The following is a 21,295-nucleotide window of genomic DNA, read 5'->3' as shown; positions in this document are numbered from 1 at the left end:
GAGCCCTGATAAAATTTTCAGGAGGTCATGTTTCTGTGGTGAATAACTCCTAGATTTTGTAGCCAGGCTTATTAAAACTAGTCCTCTGCTTCCAGGGGTCTAGATTGAAGAGTTAGGAATTTCTGCAAACAGGTGCAAACAGTTGGAGGTTATAGTTGTGGGTGGGGAGGGAGGGAAAGGAGAAAGAAATACTGAAGGAGAAAGAAAGGAGAAAGAAATACTGAAGTCCACTCCTGCCCTTATTCAGACTCAGGGCAGGAGAATGAAGATGTAGATTCCCACCCACTAGATCCTAAATCTTGCCCCTCAACACTCTGTGCCCTTCATCATTTTCTGAGGCTGGTAAGCTACTCACACCCTTATCTTTTGTTGTCATGGTGTCAACAAGAAGACTCACTGTTATTCCCTTCAGTCGAAAGGAGAATTTTCTTGGGAAATGTGAGCTGAACACCCCAGCTTTGTCTACAGAAGGAACACTGGGCCAGATGGTGGAACCATCATTTTGTGTGTGTGTGTGTGTGTATCATCTCCCCCCCCATCCAGTAGGCAAGGACCTTAAGTGTGGTATATTTGCCGCCAGCTTAGTCACTGTCTGTCAGCAAAATGGGAAATGGCAAAATGTGAACCTCAAAATTTTGGGTTCCTTTCCCAGATTCCAAAAAATATTCTTCAAGAGGGTTAAAATTGGCCAATAGCCATTCACTCCTTCCTAAGTACCATCATCCAGAAAGGGGGATAAAGGTGAAAACCATACCCACACAGGGAAATAATTCAATTGCTTATAATACCGTAGATAACTAAATGTGTTTACTGAATAGGACTTTGGATGACACACAGGGTCCTAAATGTCTAAGTAGTTTTTTGCAAAATGGAAATAGCAATTCTTGGGTGTTTTAATCACAATGATCAGAATAGCTTTTTTTATTACATTGCCTTTTCCGTTTAATTTCACTGAATTCCTTTTTCAAGAAACCTTAGAAAAGTTGATGTTAGCTTTGGTGTGTATGTGTAGTGTTTGTTTTTACACACACACACACACACACACACACACACACACACACACACACACACACATTTTATATATTTATATAATATATGAAAATTTTTATACATATAACAATGCATATATATATATGAATTCCTGTGTTACTAAAGAGATTTTGAAATATGCACATAGACGCACATGTTCTCTACACAACTAGGCCAGGAGTAAAAAAACAAAAAGATGATGCAAGGTCAATGTTGTTAGTTATGATATCACTGCAGAGATAATGATTACCTTTTTCCCCCTCTCCTGTTAGTGCTTCGGACTCCTGGGAGCAAATGGAGCTGGGAAAAGCACAACATTTAAGATGCTGACTGGAGACATCGCCCCATCTGGGGGTCGTGCTGTTATCAGGACTCCTACAGGGTAAATAGCATAGAGCTCGATCAGAATACTGTTCCTTGATGAGGTTCATGATCAAAACTAGGAAAGCCTCAGCATGCTGACAGCTCTATGTACTGTGTTTCAGGGAGTGGTCTTAATGCTTTGACAATTTACCGCACACCACATTATTGTTACAATGTCTATTGTGGGGGAGTGTGCGGGAGGGGCAGCTATTAAAGCCAGCTGATTGGGTTAAGCATTTTAACATTATTTAATCCTGTCTGGCAACTCAGTTAATTGGGAATGGGTTGGTTCGATAGCAATAGAGTGGGAAGTAGAAAATGTCAGCACATAATCTTCAAGTACACACGTGCACATCCCACTAAATCAATACAAGACCAAACATTTTTAATTGTTGGCTCCTTAGCAGGACTCAGGAGTGTTAATGTCTAATGTTTTGGGGAAACCTCCAGATTCACGAATTAATCAGCAAGTGCAGAGGTGACCAGGAAGAGTAGGGGTATTACATATTAATGGGGACACTGTTCCCGCCTGCATGGATTTGTTAACCCTGGGTATACCTATTGCCTTGATTTTGGTGCTCTTCATTTACAATGTTTTTTTTTCCAATCAATTAAATGTAAAATGTGTTTTTTAAAAAAAAAAAAAAAGGGCAACACAAACAAAAATAAACATTAAAAATGCAAAGATCTCTAGAAACCGAAAGGAAATACTTTTAGATGGGGAGTGATTGAACAGATTAGGGTATTATAATTGAAAGAGGACACTAAGAGGTGACATAAGAGGTATATCATAGTTAAATGAAAAAATCTGTAAACTTGAATATATAAAGCATGTGTTTATATTTCCGTGTCCTCAAAACTGCAATATTAGAACAGGCTGGTGACATTGAGGAAGATGTAGCCGTAAGTCAGGTATACAGCCTTGTAGAGTCTATTGGGAGAATGTGTGGATATAATACCAGGACAAGTGTTAAGAAGAAATTAATAGTGATATGTGACTGTGTGCACTTTCACTCCCCTAGTCCTCCACCAAAGCTGGCTGGTGCCGTGAGGCATTCAGAATTTCCCAAGAAGCCACTTAGAATAGCTTTGGGAGAATGTTCTGACAGGTGAGGATCACTGGACCACAGCAGCAGTCTGGCCACATTCTCTTTTCTCCAGCCATACTCTCTTCAGTGGATATACATTGCCTGGAGATTCCCCAGGCAGCATTCAGTCTAGCTTTCCTACACTGCTTCTAGTAATTTTCTGATGCTGGATGTGAGCAGATGGAATTGTTGGTGAAATTGAAAAGCCAGTAAGCTGGGGGGCCATGGTTTGTGTATCACTTGAGCTAAGGTTTAGTGCTTGATCTATCAGTCTTTTTTATGTAATTACCAATTCATCCAGTTTAAAAGAACATGAATAGAACCGCCTCAAACCACCAAGCTAAACAAGAAATGCCATCCAAAGGAAACGTGCAATTTTTAGTTATTTTAGTAGCTGTTTTCTATTTGGGAGTGTCATAAACATTTCCCAGTTCTGGATGTTTCTGAACTGCAGTTTCAACTAACAATTATTGAATATGGAATGACAGTGATCAAATCCTGTCTCTTAAGCTATCACATTTAAGTATTTAGAGGCAAAAACAACACTGAAAGTTCACTGAATCGTGGAAAGGCTTCTGTTCCTCAAATGTGCTGTGCAGTGAAAGATGTTCTCTGAGGACTCTACGTGCACTCAGTTGTTTTTGTTACATCAGAAATCTTGTTTTCCTCCTAAGATTGAAGGTCTGTTTACTGAGGAAAAATGTGCAAGTATAAAGAAATGGGAAAAGGTGGCTGCATTCAATTTGTGCATGAATAGTCTTTGGGCTGTTATATAGGCTAGAGCAGTATAGGGGCAAGAGGAGACTGGAGTGAGTACAAAAAGCCTTCTCTTTTCCCTCATCTTCCCCCTGCCCCACTGGCCAAGGCTGTTCAAGGCCCAGGCATTCCTGCTACTGAAGAGAGCGGGGTGGGACTCTGCATTGCACTCCACCCTCACTGGCTAGCAGAGCTTGTGGGTGGGAAACCCATGCAGCAGTGGCAGTTCAGGCTGCCAACCCTTTCAAGTACTAAGCCACTGGAAGCAGCCACAGATAGACAACAATGTCAGGGGCTTAAAGACACAATCTTGCCCACATTGAATGATTGAAATGAACACACATCCTGTATCTCCAAGTGTTTTCATCTTTTTCTTGGGAAGATTCTGCAAACCTCCTATTTCAGCAAACCGTCTAGCTAAAGTTTATCTCATGAAGGACATGTAAAACTGTTACTTTGAGTGGTCAATACCTATGCACTATGAAGAAAGAAGCTGAAGCTGAAACCTTCCTGCACAGTCAGATGTTGCTTAGCCCTCTCTGTCCTGGGCTTCTATAGACGTGTGAAGTTATTGGTATAGCTAATTGATAATCTAATGGATATAACTCAAAGGAAAAGATAACTTGAAAAAATATCCTGAAACAGCTCTCAAGAGGTGCTTGAACAAACAATTCCATGTTTTCCTACATGCCTTTACATTGTAATATATTCATGCAATTTGAAATAAGGAAAGTCAGAAATGACCAAATGCACCCCTGGAGTAATTCAAGGCAGTGTAACACCAGGATTGAATTTTACCTGACAACTTTATGCCGATGGTCCATTGTTTTGGCCCAGAAATGTAAGGCAAGATTTTCAAAAGTACCTGGTGATTTTGGGGTACCTCTATTTTGTGGTACCTGACTTGATACACCTTAAAGGGTCATTATTTTCAGAAAGTGCCTCATACCCATCCACTCTCTAAAAATAAAGCTCCTTAAGGTGTATCAGATTGGGCATCCAAAAACACGTTCCAAAAACATTTGGAAATCTTCACTGTAAATTTTTTTTAAACAACAAGACAGAGGATTTGCAAAATGTAATATGAAAGGAAGTATTTTTCTTGTATTTAAAAAAACTCAAACATTGAAAATTATTTTACGTTTTGGAAATCCAAACCCAAAAGCTTTGTGGTAGCACATGAGAAACAAAGAGAAAATTGACCTCTCGAGTTTTACTATTCAAGTTTGGTGAAATGCATTAAATAGTGGAAAGTAAATATTTTAAAATGCCATTCAGTTTTAATAATACAAGCGGTTATTGATAACACAGAGCAGTCATTTGTTTTTAAGTAAACAACCAAATTCATCTTTCCTGAAATTCCACTGTCTTCAGTGGCATCTTCTCAGAGATGTATTTGTTCCATAATTTTTATTACTATACTATTTCTTTAATGCAGCGCAAAGTAGATGTGTATTTCAAGTGGTCCCTGTGCATTTACTGTTTTACATTTTTAGGTTTTATTGAGTTTCCTACTGAAATATATTTGTTATGTCGAAGGCGCACAGTAAGTCCACCAAATAATGAAATCTTTTATTTTAGTATTCCTCCTCAGATGAGAAGGCTGTAGGCAAATAATAACCTTTTATTACTACATTCTAGTTGTAATTAACCACCCTAATAAAAATACTCCAGAAAGAGAAATAATACAAATTTAGCAGTAATTACAATCAAACATGACACAATAATAGCAATGTACTACTTAAAAATGGTTTTGCCTTCTTTATATTGTGTGCAACTCATTAGCACTGGCATAACTCTGTGACACAGCCATCCAAATTATATAGAAAAACAATTATTGTATACAGGTAATGCCTCCCATTTAGAGTTATTGGAAGCCTAATACTGACTAAAGCCAAGGAACAATACCACAGGCAGTCACTCTGGAAGGTGTGGAAATGAAACACTGTGTTAATGGAATACTTCAATGCTTATTGACAGAGGTTGGAAATTAAAAAGGCAGTACAGGACACAATTAAAATAATTATCATATTAAAAAACCCAAATGTCCTTACCTATTTTATAAATAATGTCACTATAAAAACACTAGGAAAATCTGGCCACGTGTCCAGTTTTTCAACAATATCTGTTTATCGTAGCCATCAGTTTTCAACCATATGGTATTGGACTCTTATGCTATAAGGAATATGATTGTGTGTAACATATACTTCTTAAAAGCACACACTTACCTAGCATGTGTAAACAGAAAGACAGGAGACCATAGTTCCCACATTTAGATGTCACTGTTACAAACTACATATCGCTGCCATGCCACACAAACAAACAATGTACATCTGTACTGATTTTCTTATTTATGTTGGATAGCCACCTTGTTCCCCCCAACTCAGTTATCCTTCTTTACTTTGTTCCAACCAGTCTCAAGGGCTGTCTATAACACACAGCTCCTGCTGCTGAAGAGGGCTAGACAAACATCTCTTAGGAGCATGACAAAGCATTTTCAAGTATTAGCCACAAACCAGCATAAGAGAACTTGATAGTTTCTTTGGATCTTACCTCCCTGTTACTTAAGGTTAATTCTCAGCACATGCTTGTGTTTGAATGTGTTGCTAAATAGTCGTGAACTAAGCCTGTGCCTAAGGCAAAGCCTGTGTTTCAGTGGTTTGCTGAATTGGATTTGTCCTATTGACAAAGATTAGATAGGATGGGTACAAATTGTTCCATGGAAGCCAGTGAGTAAAGTAATCAATGTTTGACACTCCTAACATGACTGATTTCTCTCCCATACATTCCAATGTATAGAGAATTTCTCTGTTAAAGCAACTCCCATTCATATTTGAACTAGAAATCATTTTTTATCTCAGTTCTTGGATTAGATGTTCATAAGGCCAGAGGGTACCTCTCTAAAAAGGGGAATGTACTGTACTTCTTTTCAGCCAGAACTGGGGCTGTTTTCATGGCTATGCTATTCAGCTTGATAAATAATTAAAAATGTAATTCAAATAGCTTTACTTCAAAAGCAGAATAAATTTGCATCAATATAATGGCTGAGATGGCTGTTGTAACACTGTATATCAGTATAATTAGTTTAATTATAACTAAGCGATAGTTACATTAATTATATTTTTAACCTGGTTTTTTTTATAATGTTAATTGAGTATTAGTATGCACTGAATCAAATGTGCAGTTATCAGCACAATGGAGTTCCTAACTGCTTTTGTGATTTGTAAATTTGTATTTCGTTTTTGACTAATTAATGGAATTTATCTGTCTGAAGCCAGTGGAAGTACTGGATTATATCACTGCCTTTACTGCCGGAAAGAAGTTGCAAAAATGAAACTAAGAGCAAATTAGTATCAATAGTAAAACAAATCTCCCAGAACAGCAAGGGGCAGATTTTCAGAGGTGCTGAGCTTTCAGGCCAATGGGAACTTTGGGTGCTGAGCACCTTGAAAAATCAGCCCTTAAATGTCCAAATTCTATTCATAACATAGAGGGCCAAATCCTGGTTGCCTGGCTCTTCACTAGTCTCCCTGAAGTTAATGGGTCAATTTGTGTAAATTCCCCATATGGTCTTTTTTGATATGTGCTGGGACAGCCTGGGGCACACTTTCTGGGCATGCAGGAGTATGAAGATTTGCTGGAACATTTCAAGGGGCACTGGGGCTATGCCTACACCGATGGCAGCAAATTCTCCACTGTCAGATCGGTTTATCCAGATCGATTGAGAGGAAGTGGAGACCCGCTCAATTGACCCAGAAATCGACACTACTAATCCACCTCTGCCAGGTGGAGTAATGCTGCGTCGATGGGAGGGAATTTCCCGTTAGCACAGTGAACTGAAGACACTGCGGTAAGTAGAAGTTAGGAAGTCAACGTGAGATAGATATGCAAGTATCTCCTGTTGACTGCCGCCGAATTTGGTGGCAAGTGTAGACATAGTCTGAGTTAAAGACTGGTGATAAAACAACTGTGGGTCAAAACTTTATCCTCACTGACTTCAGTGAGACCGCTTTGCTTGTTTGTTTTTCTTTCATACACTCCACAACACTTTTGCAAAGCCATTTTGCGCTTTTATAAAGCCTTTCTCCTCGCTCTCTGAACTTTCTCAAAGCATTTTACAATATAGAAGTATTATCATCCCATTTACAGATGAGATGACCAAGACACAGAGACTTTATATAGAAAATTAGATACAGAGGTTGGAATAGGCCCATGCTTTAGCTGCTAGACTCTGCTGCCTCCAATGTGGGAGCTAGGCAGTTCTTTACCATTTGAAAAAGGATAATAACAATATGTAATTGTGTAGCTATTTTGTCGTCTGATAATGCATATATATATATATATATATATATGTAGGTTACCCTTCATATTCTCTTAACTACTTAGAGCTGGTCGGCAATTTTTTGACTAAAAATTTTCTGTCAAAAATGCTGATTTGTTGAAGCTGAATTTTTTTTTTTTAAGGAAAGGGTAAGTTTCAACACATTTCCACTTTAGACACATTTTTGAAAAAAAAAGTTCCAAAGTTGTCCAAATCTCTTGTTTTGACACTTTTTGAACGCAAAAGTTCTGTTTTAAACTATTTATTTTAAAAACTTGATTTATGGTTTAAAATAAACAAATAATAAAAAGCTCAACACTGAACCATTTAGAAATTATCTAAATGAAACACTTCAGTTGACCTGAACCAATTGTCTTCAGAATATCTAGGTGTGGATGTTTTTGAGATTTTGACTTTTCCATCCCAATGTGGTAGGAGGGAAAAAAATGTAGAAAATAATCTCAAAAATTTTCTCAGAATGGGAAAACCATTCCCCACAAGTTCTATTACTAAATATATTCTTAGAAATCTGTTCTTATTTTCTTTGTTTATTTAGGGCTAGATAGTCTTTGCTCAATTCCCTATATCAAAGGGGGTGTTCCAGACACCAGGGGATGCATAGAAAAAGGCATGTAAATGTGGGAGAGTGAAAAGAGATAAGTAAAGCACTTTTCTGGCTAACTATGGTGAAAGAGTCTGGGCCAAGTCCTCAGCTGGTGCAAAAATGCCTTGCTTCATTGAATCAAATGGAATGACACTAATTTACACCAGCTGAGGATCTGGCCTTCTGTAGTTAGAAGTTAATTTCACTTACAGACATTATTTCTTACTAGGCTCTGAAGTCTCTAGTACCCTTTGTCTATCCCAGAAAGCACGTACCCTGAACTGCCTCTTTGAGCCACAACTGTTTGAGTGGCTGAACTTTTGCATTTGGTTTCTGATTCTTATCCCTTTTGTCTTTCCTTTGAAGTCTGAAGAACAATTGAAATATATCCTTTTTCTTTCCTTCATGTAATCACTCAGTGCTTGCACATCAAACAGGACTTTGAGGATCTTCCCAGAAAACGGATGCATGTCAAATAGCTGCATATTGACTAACCATTGTGCCATTCACTTTGTGTAGGCTGGCTCTTACGACCACAAAAAGGATTTTCTCTCAGCCTCTTCGGATCAGTTAATTGAATTGTTTTCCACCTATTTATCTTTTCTTAAACTTTACCCAATGTTCCTCTTTTGGTAACTCAGGGAATGGAGTAATTCCCTCCTACCAGCAGATAGAAATGGAAAAAGACCAATGTTCTTGTGTTATATGTGATGTTTTAGGGAATTTCCCCCACAACTCCTTCAGTCAGGATTGGTATAGTGTAACAGTGCTTCACAAAGAAGAGTTCTTATTTTTCCTGTTAGCTTGCCAGAGCAGGCAGTTCTGTTGCAATAGAAATTACATCTTCTAAATGTCAGTGAAGAAGAAACCACAAGTCTTTTGTCAATGGTGTCTCCTGGTAGACTGGACTTTTTGCTTGCATTGAAGATTGGCTGCTTAGGTTCCACAGAAACTTATGGTTTCCTCAGTATTCTCTCCAGCCCTGCTAGCCAAAGAAATTTTGAGCCCAGCAGCCAATCAATTAATAAATTCTTCTTTAGGTGAGCAAGTACTGCAAGGCCTTGATTAGCAGAGTTGCTGAATCTCTATAGAACACCCTTGTTGTCTCTCCCTTCAGGAGAAGGGCCTTTTAATCCAGGGTTCAGTATACCACGAGCACCCTGGTCACCTGGGTGTGGCAGAGTTGCTCCTGAATGCAGGTGTATGGAGAAAGTCACCCACTCTCAAAATCCTATCTAGGCTGCTACATTCATATACGAGTTCTGCTTCTTTTTCATATCAATGTCCAGGCATCTGCAGAGCGGGGTTAAAGGATAAAAAGTGAAGTCCATTTACATGACATCTTTTTGTCTTACAAAATGGAGAAAACAATGGAGTGCCACAAGCATAAAACAGGAGTGACACAGTGGGGAATTAGCCCCCTTTGTCTAAAAACTTTTTACATTTGTGCTTTATTCTCTGTCATGTCACTGAATCAGTGTGTGACCTTGTTGCTTTTCATGCCTCAGTTTCCTTATCTGTAAAATGAAGATACCAATGCCTTTTTTGTAAATGCTTTGCAATCTGTGAATGAAAGGGCTATAAAAGAGGTAAGTGCTACTTTATTAAAACATTCAACCATAAGTCTCACTAGTTCTGCATTAGATAAGGTTTCCTCAGTATTTGGAGCATTGCCTAAATTTCCCTATACTTACTGTAGAGATTGCCTAGATAATTAATTTTATTTCAGGATCTGCAGTTTTCTGAGGTATTGCCTAAAGCTACTGACAAGTTTAAAGGGTAACCACCATAGATCATTGAAGTTTTTAAAGCAATTTAGATGAAAGCTGCAATGTAGATGTAGAGTTCCATATTACTGCCTTTATAGTTTTGGTATTATGCAGAGAAATACTGTGCCTATGGATGTATACAACTGCTATGGACAGAGTAAGGCTGGACTCTGTCATTGTGGAATCTTTCTTCATATATAAAATCAAGTGCATTTTCTCTTTCTGCTCTTTTTCTCATTATCATGGATGGCCTAATTACATCATGCATATTATATGTGTCTGCAGTGAGGGAGGAGGAGAATACAATTAATGCAACTAATAACCTTAAAATATAAATTAAGGATAATTATGGTTTGAATGCAAAACCCTTTACAGTACATCATATACTGAGGGGAATTTTTGGCATAACACCATATTAACAGGTGGAATGCTAATTTCTCCTGTACACATGAAAGTAAAATGGAAAGATGAGTTTTCCTTGGAGGTCAATTTATTTTAAAGAGATGAGGAATGGGGGTTTCCTTCCTCAGGTCTGTAGTACATTTGAAAACTAAGCTGTCTTTTTGATTAACCAGCTTTTTCAGCATGCACCAAAAGTATAGGGCAAAGCTAGAAAGCACTCATCCTCCAGTCATTTTGATTTGGAGATTCCAGTGAGGGAGATTGCTTATACTGTACTGGGGAAAGAACAGTACATAACACTAAAGTCTCAAACACCCACCACCTCAAATGTCTTCTGGTCCTCTGTAGAAGCATATATGACATTCTTCTGTCTTGTAAACAGCTAAAGGCCTCCAGAAGTAGAAACAAAACAAAGACCCTAATCTTACTATTGGATCTGCTAGCCAAGGACCTTTGTACCCATTAGGACTTCACATGGGTACAAGATCTGCACTAGCTGATCTAAATGCAGGATCAGGGCCAAAGTGTGCAAGGCAACATGGCAAAATGTTTTCAAACAACAACAACTTTGCAATGTGTTCCTCTTTTATGGAAGTTATGCTTCACCATAGGGACCCCCTGTATTTCTAGGTCTTTATGTTTAACTGGATGCCCGACACTGATACGGTCTTGGAAAATCAATGGAACCAGGGACTCTAAATGGGTTCTATTTCCCTAATTAAAAAAACCCAAAAACTAGTTAAAATGCATCCCTATTGAGGTTCTGTCACTCAAACAGATAGTTAATGAAGAATGTTTTGAATGTTTGTTATTTTACTTCTATAGGTGATCTTTTCCTCCTGCCTGTTTTCAGACATTATCAAAGTTTTCCCAACATAATTTGGTCTCTTATGTGTGTGCTATTGACTCAAGAATTTAGTGCTCCAAAAGGAGCAACTGTGCCAAAAGGAAGGTTTGTATTGCTCTACTCCATTAGTCTTAGTTTGAAGTTGCTCTGTGTATCACTTAGAATGTCTTTGGTGCCTAGGAAGGAATTCACTATAAATAGAATTTTTGCATGTCAGAGTTCATTATGGTAGGAATCCAGTGCCTCTGCCAATTTATGCAAACGTAGTCCACATTAGTAAATCCATGCCCTAAGGTGCAGATGGCTTTAAAAAAACATTTAATTTGATTTAGATATGCTTGAAATAGTGCTGGGAGAAATTCTGTAATGTTTATATATTTTTTTTGAAGAGCAACCCTTGAACTGACCATAGGTAAATGGTGGCGTTTAATCCTGACTTCCATTTTGTTGTGTCACATTTTAGAGTTTACTAGAGCTTCCCACATGCAGTGAACTTTCTTCATTCCATCCAAAGTCAGGATAGGTATTAAAGTTTCATATCTTTTGTATTAAGAGCAAGAAGTCCATTCTAATGAGTCGCCGGCAAGGTGAATCACATGATGATAAATGGACTTTTGAGAGCATTTAAAATGTTTTGATACTATGGTTCAGCATGTAAAATACACAGTTTGTACTTCTTTATCCCAAGACAAGAGAGCCTTGTAAAATATAAGCAGATACATTTTTATGCTTTCTCCAATTTTGGCATTTGTAGCCCATCCACAAAGAAAATTTGCTTTTCCATTCCAAAATGATTTGCTGTGTATTCAGCCTTATTAATCAGATTCGTAGCAACACATAAGCACAATGGAAAAATAAAAAGAATATCATATTGTAATTCAAAACTTTTTTTTTTTTTTTTTTTTAACTTCCCCTCCCAGAGCTCATCAGATTTACAAAAAAGCATCTTGATTTTTTGACAGGTCTATAGTTGTGCTGTTTGTCTGAATCATTTTCTGTAAATTTAAATCAGCATCACCAAATGTTGGATTAGGTATAGGAATAAATAAGGGTACATTTAGCATCATTATGGGTAATGAGACACCGTTGCAATCAAGCTTGCTTCTTAGAAGTAAATGCGTTTTCTAGTAATGTTGTAAAGCTACAAAGCTGAGGCCAAAATTCTGAAATGAGGATGATAATTTATAAGTGACAAGTGTGTTTTTCCCTCTGGCTATCATCATTTAAACGATTAGGCATTTAATATTTATTTCTTTGCTTTTTTTGTTTTTTGCATTTGCTGAAGACCTTTTGAATCTGTGGAATTATTTATATTCTCTCTCTCTGTAAATTATGGATGCGTCTACTTATAGCTAGTATAGGCTTGCCTTGCCTGAGACAAGGCACATAGCCAGTCTTAGCCCATATGAGACTGGCTGCTCTTAGTGTTCTATATATTCAGGTCTGGTCATTCTCCTGAATTAAAGAAGAATCTCATGAGGATGCTTTAATGAGGTGGAGGGGGAGAGTACACCTGTGCAGAGTCAGTTTCGATGTACCATCTCTCTCCTGCTTTTCCCAAGGCCTGCACAGGAGACTTGTCTTGCTTCCTACCTCATGTGGATAAGCAGCAGAGCATGGATGACTCCAAGTGACAGTACTAGGTTATGTGCATACTCTGTAGCCTGGAGCCCAGAAGTAGCTCTGTCTCCAGTTGGGGCTGCTAATTGGGGAGGTAAACCAGCTGCAGAATGGGGAAGTTCACTGAAACCAGACATTTCTCTTCTGGCACTTCTGGTAGGACTGTGGGATTAGAGAGGCAAAAGAAATGGAAGGGAAAAGGGCACAGAGAGCTGCTGGGCTGATCTCAGGGAAAGTAATGAGAAGAAAGAGGTGGGAACTGAGCCTATTCTATACTCCCATCCCTCTCCTTAGAATTTGAAGGTGAGTATACTTGGGCTTGAGGACTGTAACACAGTAACATCAGGACTAAAGTACTAACGAATATCCCACTCAAGTGTTTAAATCTTTTGCTTTTCTTTTAAATAGGTCTGAAATGGATATATTGTCTGCTAGCTCTGAAGGGATTCTGATTGGCTACTGCCCACAGCAAGATGCCCTGGATGACCTTCTAACTGGCTGGGAGCATCTTTATTATTACTGCAGCCTGCGTGGAGTTCCAAAACAATATATCCATAAGGTAAAAATCCATGTTTTAGGGAGGAACAAACGGCGCAAGGTTGGGCCAGAGAGTTCACAAACCAGTTTCGTTTTCTTGCACTGGAAAACACACCATTTGAGTTAGACATTTGTCTTTAACAGTTTTGGTCATAAGGAATCTCACCCCACCCCCAGAATGTGTTAATTTTTTTGAAGTTTTAAAAATAACATGATTTTCCTCTCATCCCAGTGTACCTCAAGAGTAACTTCACTGAAGTTATTGTAATTACACCAGCGTGAGAGCAATGCCAGGCCCACAAACCGTCAATGAATTAAAATTAAAAGTCTGCGTATGTAGCCTCTTCACTTTCAGATCCTGGGTCACCATTATGGCTTCTTAGCAAGCTCCAAGCTAGCTCTGCACCACTAATTTTCAATCCCCACTTACCTTGGAAGGCATGTTGGGGGATTGGAGTGTGGGCAGAGTACAGCTGCATGGGATGGGTCCCAACTCCACGGAAGGCCTTTGGGGAGACATTGCAGCTGGGCACAAGTTAGAGCCGCTCTAAAGCTCGTGTAACCTGACCTGAGGCCCCAACAAATCCCTCATGTTGCTCCAGGATTGAAGTTGAGAGGTAAAGTTTTAGTAGCAGCCACATTTGCCCCTTTGCTTTGGCCCGGTGCTTAGCAGAGTTTGGCTGGACCTCAGAATACGGCTTGCGGTCTTAACCAGATGCCCCCATGTAAACAGTGTGAAGCACCATTTACGATAGCCACTTAGTATTGAGCATCCAGTCTTTTCCTTACTTGTTCAGTATTGTCAACCCACCTCATCAGTTTTGGATTAAAGATGGCCAGAGCACCATGAAGATTTGTTCCCATTGGTCTAAGGGAAATATATTAAGACATAATTATTGCATTAAGCCTCTTGGCTACAATTACCTGTCATCTGCCTATAGCAACAGTTCCCTTCTTATGATAGGCTTTTAGCACAACTGTACTAACCGTCTATTATCGTGGCATTTAATAGACACATAGATGAGAACAGTTTCTGGCATGTCTCATCCTACATTCATTTAAGAGAATGCTGTTAAATATTCATAAATCTTACATAAGTCATCAAATATGTTTTGGTCATAAAATGTAAATTAAAGCAGGAATCAAAGCTTGATCATTTAATTAGGCAGCAAACTCTTCAAAGTGCTGTAAAACATGGTTTTTAATCTTTTCTGTACTGTCAAACATAACAGAGGACAATACATCCTTGTAATGTGCTTGTCCATATGGTACAATATATATAATAAATTGAGGCACTAATGTTGACAATCTGTAAATGTGGAGTGGAGTTTTCAAAAGTATCTAAGTAACCGAAGCGTATAAGTCCCCTTGAAAGTCAGTGGAAATTGTGCTCCTAATTCACTTAGACACTTTTAAAAATCCTGCTTCTAAGCTCCTCAGTATTGCAGAGGTGCCCTGATGTGGAAAATGTACATGGTATGCTCAGAATTATTTCTCCAAGCAAGCTGATTGACTCCTATGTCAGGTGCAATGTGTACAAAACAAACATATTTCATCCCAGTGGTGGAGTTAGTCCAGTGCAAAACAGGGCAGGTGGGAAACTTAGAGAGGATGACGCATGAATGAGCTAATGAAGGATGATAGATGCCTTTACATTGTTGACAGAATGGGAACTGTTTGATGACCCCTTGTAATAAATTTGTCATGAGGGTCATCTTTAGTCCTGGGGCTAGTTTAAAGCATAGGCACTATAGACTTGTGTCTACGGTCATGATTCCTAATGCCACACATGGTAATTAAAAAAACAAAAACAAAAAACAGTAACTTTTTTTTAATTAAGGTGAAATTATAATAAGAATATTGACATATTACTTTGTCCATTACTTATTCAGGATCAGGCTAATATTAAAAGAAACTGGCTAAAAAGTTTAGGTTGCTTTCTGGGGAGCGCTCCTTTTCTCAATGCACAAAAAAAGGTGACCAAATTTCTAAATACTGATTCCCATTTTTGGTGCTTGTGTATATATTTGTGTGAAAGCTTTTCCATTACAAGGAAAGTCCATATTTTACTATACCACAATTCTGTAGGATGAAGAGTCACATTTTTACAATAATGTCAATACAAAGTCTAGCTAACAATAAAAAAAAAAAATTGTCATTCTATTTAAAATATAAATCCTTGACTGGATCATTAAGCAAGCAGGTCAGGGAATCTCTAGGAAGGAGCATTTAGCCATATCTTTAATAATTCCCTCCCAAAATTTTCTAAATTCTGAACACAAATACCACATGTGCAAGTGTGTTCCTTTTTCCCAGCAATCCTTCCAGCAAAGCACCCCCTAGCAGCAAAAATATGGTGGATTAACTGAAGTCAAATGCCCTCTATATAGTTATTTATATTTTTAAAAATATTGAGCGGCACATTTTTATAAGTGTCTGAGTTCTATTTTCAAATGGGACTAGGACCAGATTTTCAAAGCAATTTAGTTGCCTAAAAATGACATGTTCGTTTTTTTCTGAGTACCAGATGAGGGACAAACCTTAGAAAAGCAGGACTGCCTAGGTGCTACTGTAAATAATATATAATTCACCTTCGCCTTCCCCCAAAACTCAAACTAAACCTAAACCTGGTTAGGAAAAAAAAGTTTTCGTGTGACTCTGACCTAGGTTTGCTATGCTAGTGTTAACTTCTTATCCTACACTCTTGTGTAGTGTTGCAGTACAGTGTTAAACAGCTGCTGTGCTGCAACTCAGAAATGGCTAAATTTCAGTGGTGAATGAAATGATCCCTGTGTAAAGTTTGCATTTCAGTTTGTTTGTGAAGTGTAATGCTTGTGGATCCTTGAAAATAGCAGTTCCTATGGAAATGTAAATTGTTGTTGTCTCACTCCCACATATTATGCTGTGTTCCGGGCCAAGCTCTCTTAAATTTGTGTTAACAAAATAAAAGAAAGAGCATGCCCTAGGGAATACAGTTGTTTGATTCGTAGGTGGAAAGCAATCTGAGTTCATTTTGTTTTTCAATGAGTTGGCAAGCAAGCAGGTGACTTACGGTATGCAGTGCTGCATAAGTAAGATAGTCTATTTAAAAAATAACTTCGTGGATCTGATCCTTCACTAGGCAGATTTGTGAGCATCAGAAATGAAATACCTGACATAAACTTGAATGCACTTAATGTTCCAAAATAGTAATTAACTGAATGGGAAAGGATGAGAAAATGGGTTATTTGTTATCAGTGTGAAACTTTATATTGTATCAAGTTTAAAGCTGCTTTTTAAAGCAGTCCTAGAAGTTTCTTTTTAATCACGATGTTGTAGAACCATGGGTGGAGTTTGGGGCGGACATGGGAGAGTGTTGTCCCCCCATGCTCTCCAAAGTTAGTGGTTACCATATGTCTGGGTTTTCCCAGACATTGGGTTTTTTTTTTTGTAATTTGCTCTCTGTATGGATGGACTTTTCAAATAAAAAGCAATGTCTGGATCACACCAACCCTGGCGTGGTCCTGCCAACCAGGTAAGCAGAGCTGGCAAGTGCCTGTTGGCAGGGCCGCCTGTGCCACTGTGGTGCAATTGATCCCGGGCAGGAGGGGTGACAGGACCAGGACCAGGACCAGGCCCTGGCTCCCCACACTGGGGAGTGGGAGAGGCACGCAGGGAGGTTCTGACTAATGGGCTGGCGTTGCATCCCACGCCTGCAGCAGATGCCTTGCCACCATGTCAGGGAGCATGACACTGCCCACCACTTTGAGTGTGAGGCCACAGGTACCCACTCCAGCATCCCACAGGTACCCCTGCCAATGCCTCCCAAATACTACTTCCTAGTACACGTGCACCCCTCCAACACCCTCCTCCCCGGTTGGGGGGAGGGAGGCTCCTGCACATGAACCACCCTGTGGGCCTGGTTAAATCCCCCGCTGTTTCCTGTGTGAGACCTAAACAAACACCAGAGCCAAGTGCCTGGTCCCATGGGCCAATGGTGACCCCATGGCAGGCCCAGCCCTGGAAAGTGTGGAATTTTCCCCCATGGACGGACTCATTGGCCTGGCTGGAGCTGCCACTGTCTCCCTCCCTGCAAATATAAAAGTCAAACTACACCTATATGTAAATCTAGATAGGATTAGAATTGAGTTTGAATAATACAAGGCTCTTAGGATGTTCAACCCCTCATCACACTGGATTGCATACTTTTTTAAAAAAAAGAAAATTTACTTTGATTACATTTGTCTCATACCACAACACATTGCTTAATTCAAATCTCAGTGGAAATAGTTAGGGCTATCTTCTGCTCTCAGTTACACTGGTACAAATCAAATGAAATCACTAGAGTAGATGAGAGTAGAATTTGTCCCACATGTATACAAAGAGTACAAGTTCCAACATCATCAGTATCTGTCCCAGTTCTGTACTTATTCACCCAGGTATCACCAGTTCATATGAGTGCAATCCAACTCTTATGAAATTCAGAGGGAGTCTTTCCATTGACTTCAATAAGAGTTGGATCTGATTCACTTTGTGTGCGTGTGTGTGTGTGTGCATGTGTGTGTGTGCATTAACTATAACGATGATGAATTGTACTTTATTCAGGAGTGTTTGATCCAAAATTAACATATTATGAGATCTTTGGAAGTGAATAGTGTGGAGAAATATGCAATATTAAGAATTCTCTAGTTCAGAGGTAAATCTGAAGAAAGTACCAGGTAATTAGCATCCCAGTACCACCTCTTGTATATAATTTACCTGAATGCTGTTAGTGACTTTGGAAAGAGTGAGAAACAAATATCTGGTTTAATAATTAGAATCAATGTTAGATTTTTTTTTTTTTTTGCGGTGCAATCAGTATGCCTGATGCTTTACTGATAGATAAAAACATGGTCCCTATCTTAATCTTCAATCCTACAAACGCTTACAGAAGTGCTTAACTTCACATACCTGCCTAGTTTCACTGGATTCAGTGGGATTGCTCGTGTGTAATGTTAAACATATGGGCAGGAGTTCACAGGATCTAGGCCGTAGGTTTTATAGTTTAAAGAAATGTAAGTCAGTGGGAGCTGGACTGGATTCTAATTCAGGAAGAGGAGAACTCTGTATTTGAGTTAGACTTATCTAGGAAAACATATTTTGAAGTTTTCTCAAGCAATACTGGAGACTAGAGATCCAGCTGTCTGTCTATGAATGTGAAGGATTGTTTTAGTTTCCTGGTTCTGGGGGAGAGGGAAGAGGCGAAGGTACATTAAAGACATTGAGGAGGTGCCCAGCTGAGAAACACCAACAGTGTGGTTTGGATGAAGTCACAATGTATATATCCGTATGCAAATCTCTTCTATATCCCTTATTTCATTCTGAGTTACCTATATCCTACACAAATTGAGGTGTCTCATCACTTTTAACTGTGGAAAATTATTTATAGAAACTGAGGACAGAGAGTGCATGTGTGTGTGTCATTAACACTCAAGGAAGGAATCCCACAGCATTTTCAGTTTTCTGCTTGAATATTTTGTGTGTGTCATTTTGTCACACATCATGTCCCACATTTGGGTTTAGTCAAATTGAGGTTTTTTTCACATATACTTTATGGTGTGACACCATCCAAACAACAATACATAATTAGTTATGCAGCTAAATCAAGTTATAATGGAGCTGTATTGGCTACTTTACAGTGTATCTAATTTAGATGGCATCTTCATTGCTATTTAGATTATATTAATGAGTTTTGGACTCTTATTGCAAATTTAGTCTCTCTATAGATATGTCAATGAAAAAGAGAGAGGAGGTGTGTCATCTGTTGAAAAGCATGGTAGAATGAAATGTATGATGTTATATTTGATGAGCTAAATTCTACTGTGGTTTTAGTGTATAAGGTTTGAGAGAGATACCAGAACATAGGGAGCCTCTTTCTAAGAGCACCCAGCAAAGCAAACTCTCTTCATAGCATTCAAGATTGCACTAGGAGTGAGAGAGTTTTATAACACTTCAGTCTACTCACCACCGTGAAACAATCGCTGTGGCTGCACTGTTACACTTCTATTGTGAAGACAATGTATCTAGACCTTCCATCAGCTTTTGTATATGCTGTAATAATCCACAAAAGCTTGCTGAGAAGCTCTGTGCATTCAAATGAAAAACAAAATGAGTACCATTAAATTACCCAAACCCTACCTTTGAAACCAACAAAATTTCTGTAGCACAGGAATAACCAGCCTTAACCAAGGTTATAATGTGTTTATAAGCCCAGGATCAAGTGGGCTAAGGGGAGGAGGAGTGGTACTCTGTCACAAATGGATTTACCTGTTTGAGTCACTGATAACTCAGAAGAAAATGATCTTGAATGTTTATGGTTCAATAAAGCACAAGATGGGATATTAGTTGGTGTCTGCTACAGACCTCCACATCACACAATGAATAGGATGACTGGGTCCTTGCATACCTATCTATAATGTGTAGGAAATAAAGCTGCATGACTGGGGGGACTTCAATCTGAGTGATACATGCTGGAGTTCGCCTGCTGCCAATACTAAAATGTCCTTGGAATTCTGAAATATTAGAGATGACGATTTCCGAACTCGGAAAGTGTTGCATCCAACATGGAGTAATTCTATATTAGAAATCATCTTAACAGATAAAGAGGAATTGATCACTGAAGTAAGAGTCAATGGTGACTTATGTACAGGTGTTCCTGATTTGATCACATTTATAATGTGCAAACAGAATGAAGTCCAGACCAGTGAGATACACACACGATGCTTTGAGTGACAATTTCACTAAGCTAAAAACAATTGACACAAGTCATTTGGGAGGAAGAACTTAATCAGAAAAATGGTGTCTTGCCTGTGCTATTTAACATTTTTATCAATGACCTTGAAGAAAATATGAAATCATTACTGATAAAGTTATATGTGACAAAAAATTTAAGGGAGTGGTAAATAATGAAGACAACAGGTCATGGATTCAGAGCAATGCTGAAGACATAATAAGCTGTGTAAAAGCAAGCAATGGTTAAATGTAAATTATATATCTAGGAACAAAGAATGTAGGCCATACTAACAGGACAGGGGACTCTTTCCTGGGATGCAGTGACTATTCAGCATGACCCAAATCTTTTTCAGAATCAGCTGGACATGAGCTCTCAATGACACTGGGGCCAAAGGGCCGATGCAATCCTGGGATGCATAAACAGGGGAATCTCAAGTAGTAGTACAGAGGTTATTTTATTTCTGTATTTGGCACTGGTCTGGCTGTTGTTGCAATACTGTGTGATGTTCTGTTGTCCACAGGTCAAGAAAGATGTTGACAAATTGAAGAGGGTTCAGAGAAGAGCCACGAGACTGACTAAAAGATTAAAAAATATGCCGTATAGTGATAGAATCAAAGAGCTCAATCTATTTATCTTAACAAAGAGGAGATTAGGGGGGGGGTCACTTGATTATAGTCTAGAAGTAGCTACGTGTGGAACAAATATTTAATACTGGGCTCTTCAATCAAGTAGAAAAAGGTATAACACAATCCAATGGCTGGAAGTTGAAGCTAGACAAATTCAGAATTGAACTAAGGCATAATTTTTTAACAGTGAGGCTAATTAACCACATTGGAACAACTTACCAAAGGTCATGATGGATTCTCCACCAATGATGATTTTTAAAGTAAGATTGGATGTTTTTCTAGGAATTATTTTGGAGGCCTTCTATGGTCTGTGCTTATACCGGAGATTAGACTAGATGATCACAATGGTCCCTTCTGACCTTGACATTTATGAATCTGGGAATCTCTGGCTCTCTTTGCTGTGCTGACCCTGGCATAATTTAACACGAGTGTCCATGCACTGCATGTTCCTGTTTAAAAATTAAATGGGAGGAATGTTTTGGTTCTAGATAAATTAAAGCAAAGCAAGATTTCAACATAACTTGGGAATTATACCAAATTCATATCTGTAATAAATAAAGACATAGTTGGCCTATAAATTAT

General features: G+C 38.7%; 1 protein-coding gene across 1 annotated transcript in view; it reads left to right on the top strand.

Moving 5' to 3' along the window:
* The window catches only part of ABCA13 (ATP binding cassette subfamily A member 13), a 239,364-nt gene that overhangs the window by 181,614 nt on the left and 36,455 nt on the right, over positions 1 to 21,295 (top strand). Inside the window, 2 exon segments of the mRNA XM_067550331.1 lie at positions 1,302 to 1,411; positions 13,208 to 13,358. Coding sequence (XP_067406432.1) covers positions 1,302 to 1,411; positions 13,208 to 13,358 — 261 coding nt within the window.

This window comes from Emydura macquarii, unplaced genomic scaffold, assembly GCF_026122565.2.
Source record: "Emydura macquarii macquarii isolate MOO-44397 ecotype Brisbane River unplaced genomic scaffold, CSIRO-AGI_Emac_v2 contig_1263, whole genome shotgun sequence".
Taxonomy (NCBI): Eukaryota; Metazoa; Chordata; order Testudines; family Chelidae; genus Emydura; species Emydura macquarii.
Note: the sequence above shows the minus strand (reverse complement) of the source record. Positions and strands in the feature narration are given on the sequence as shown.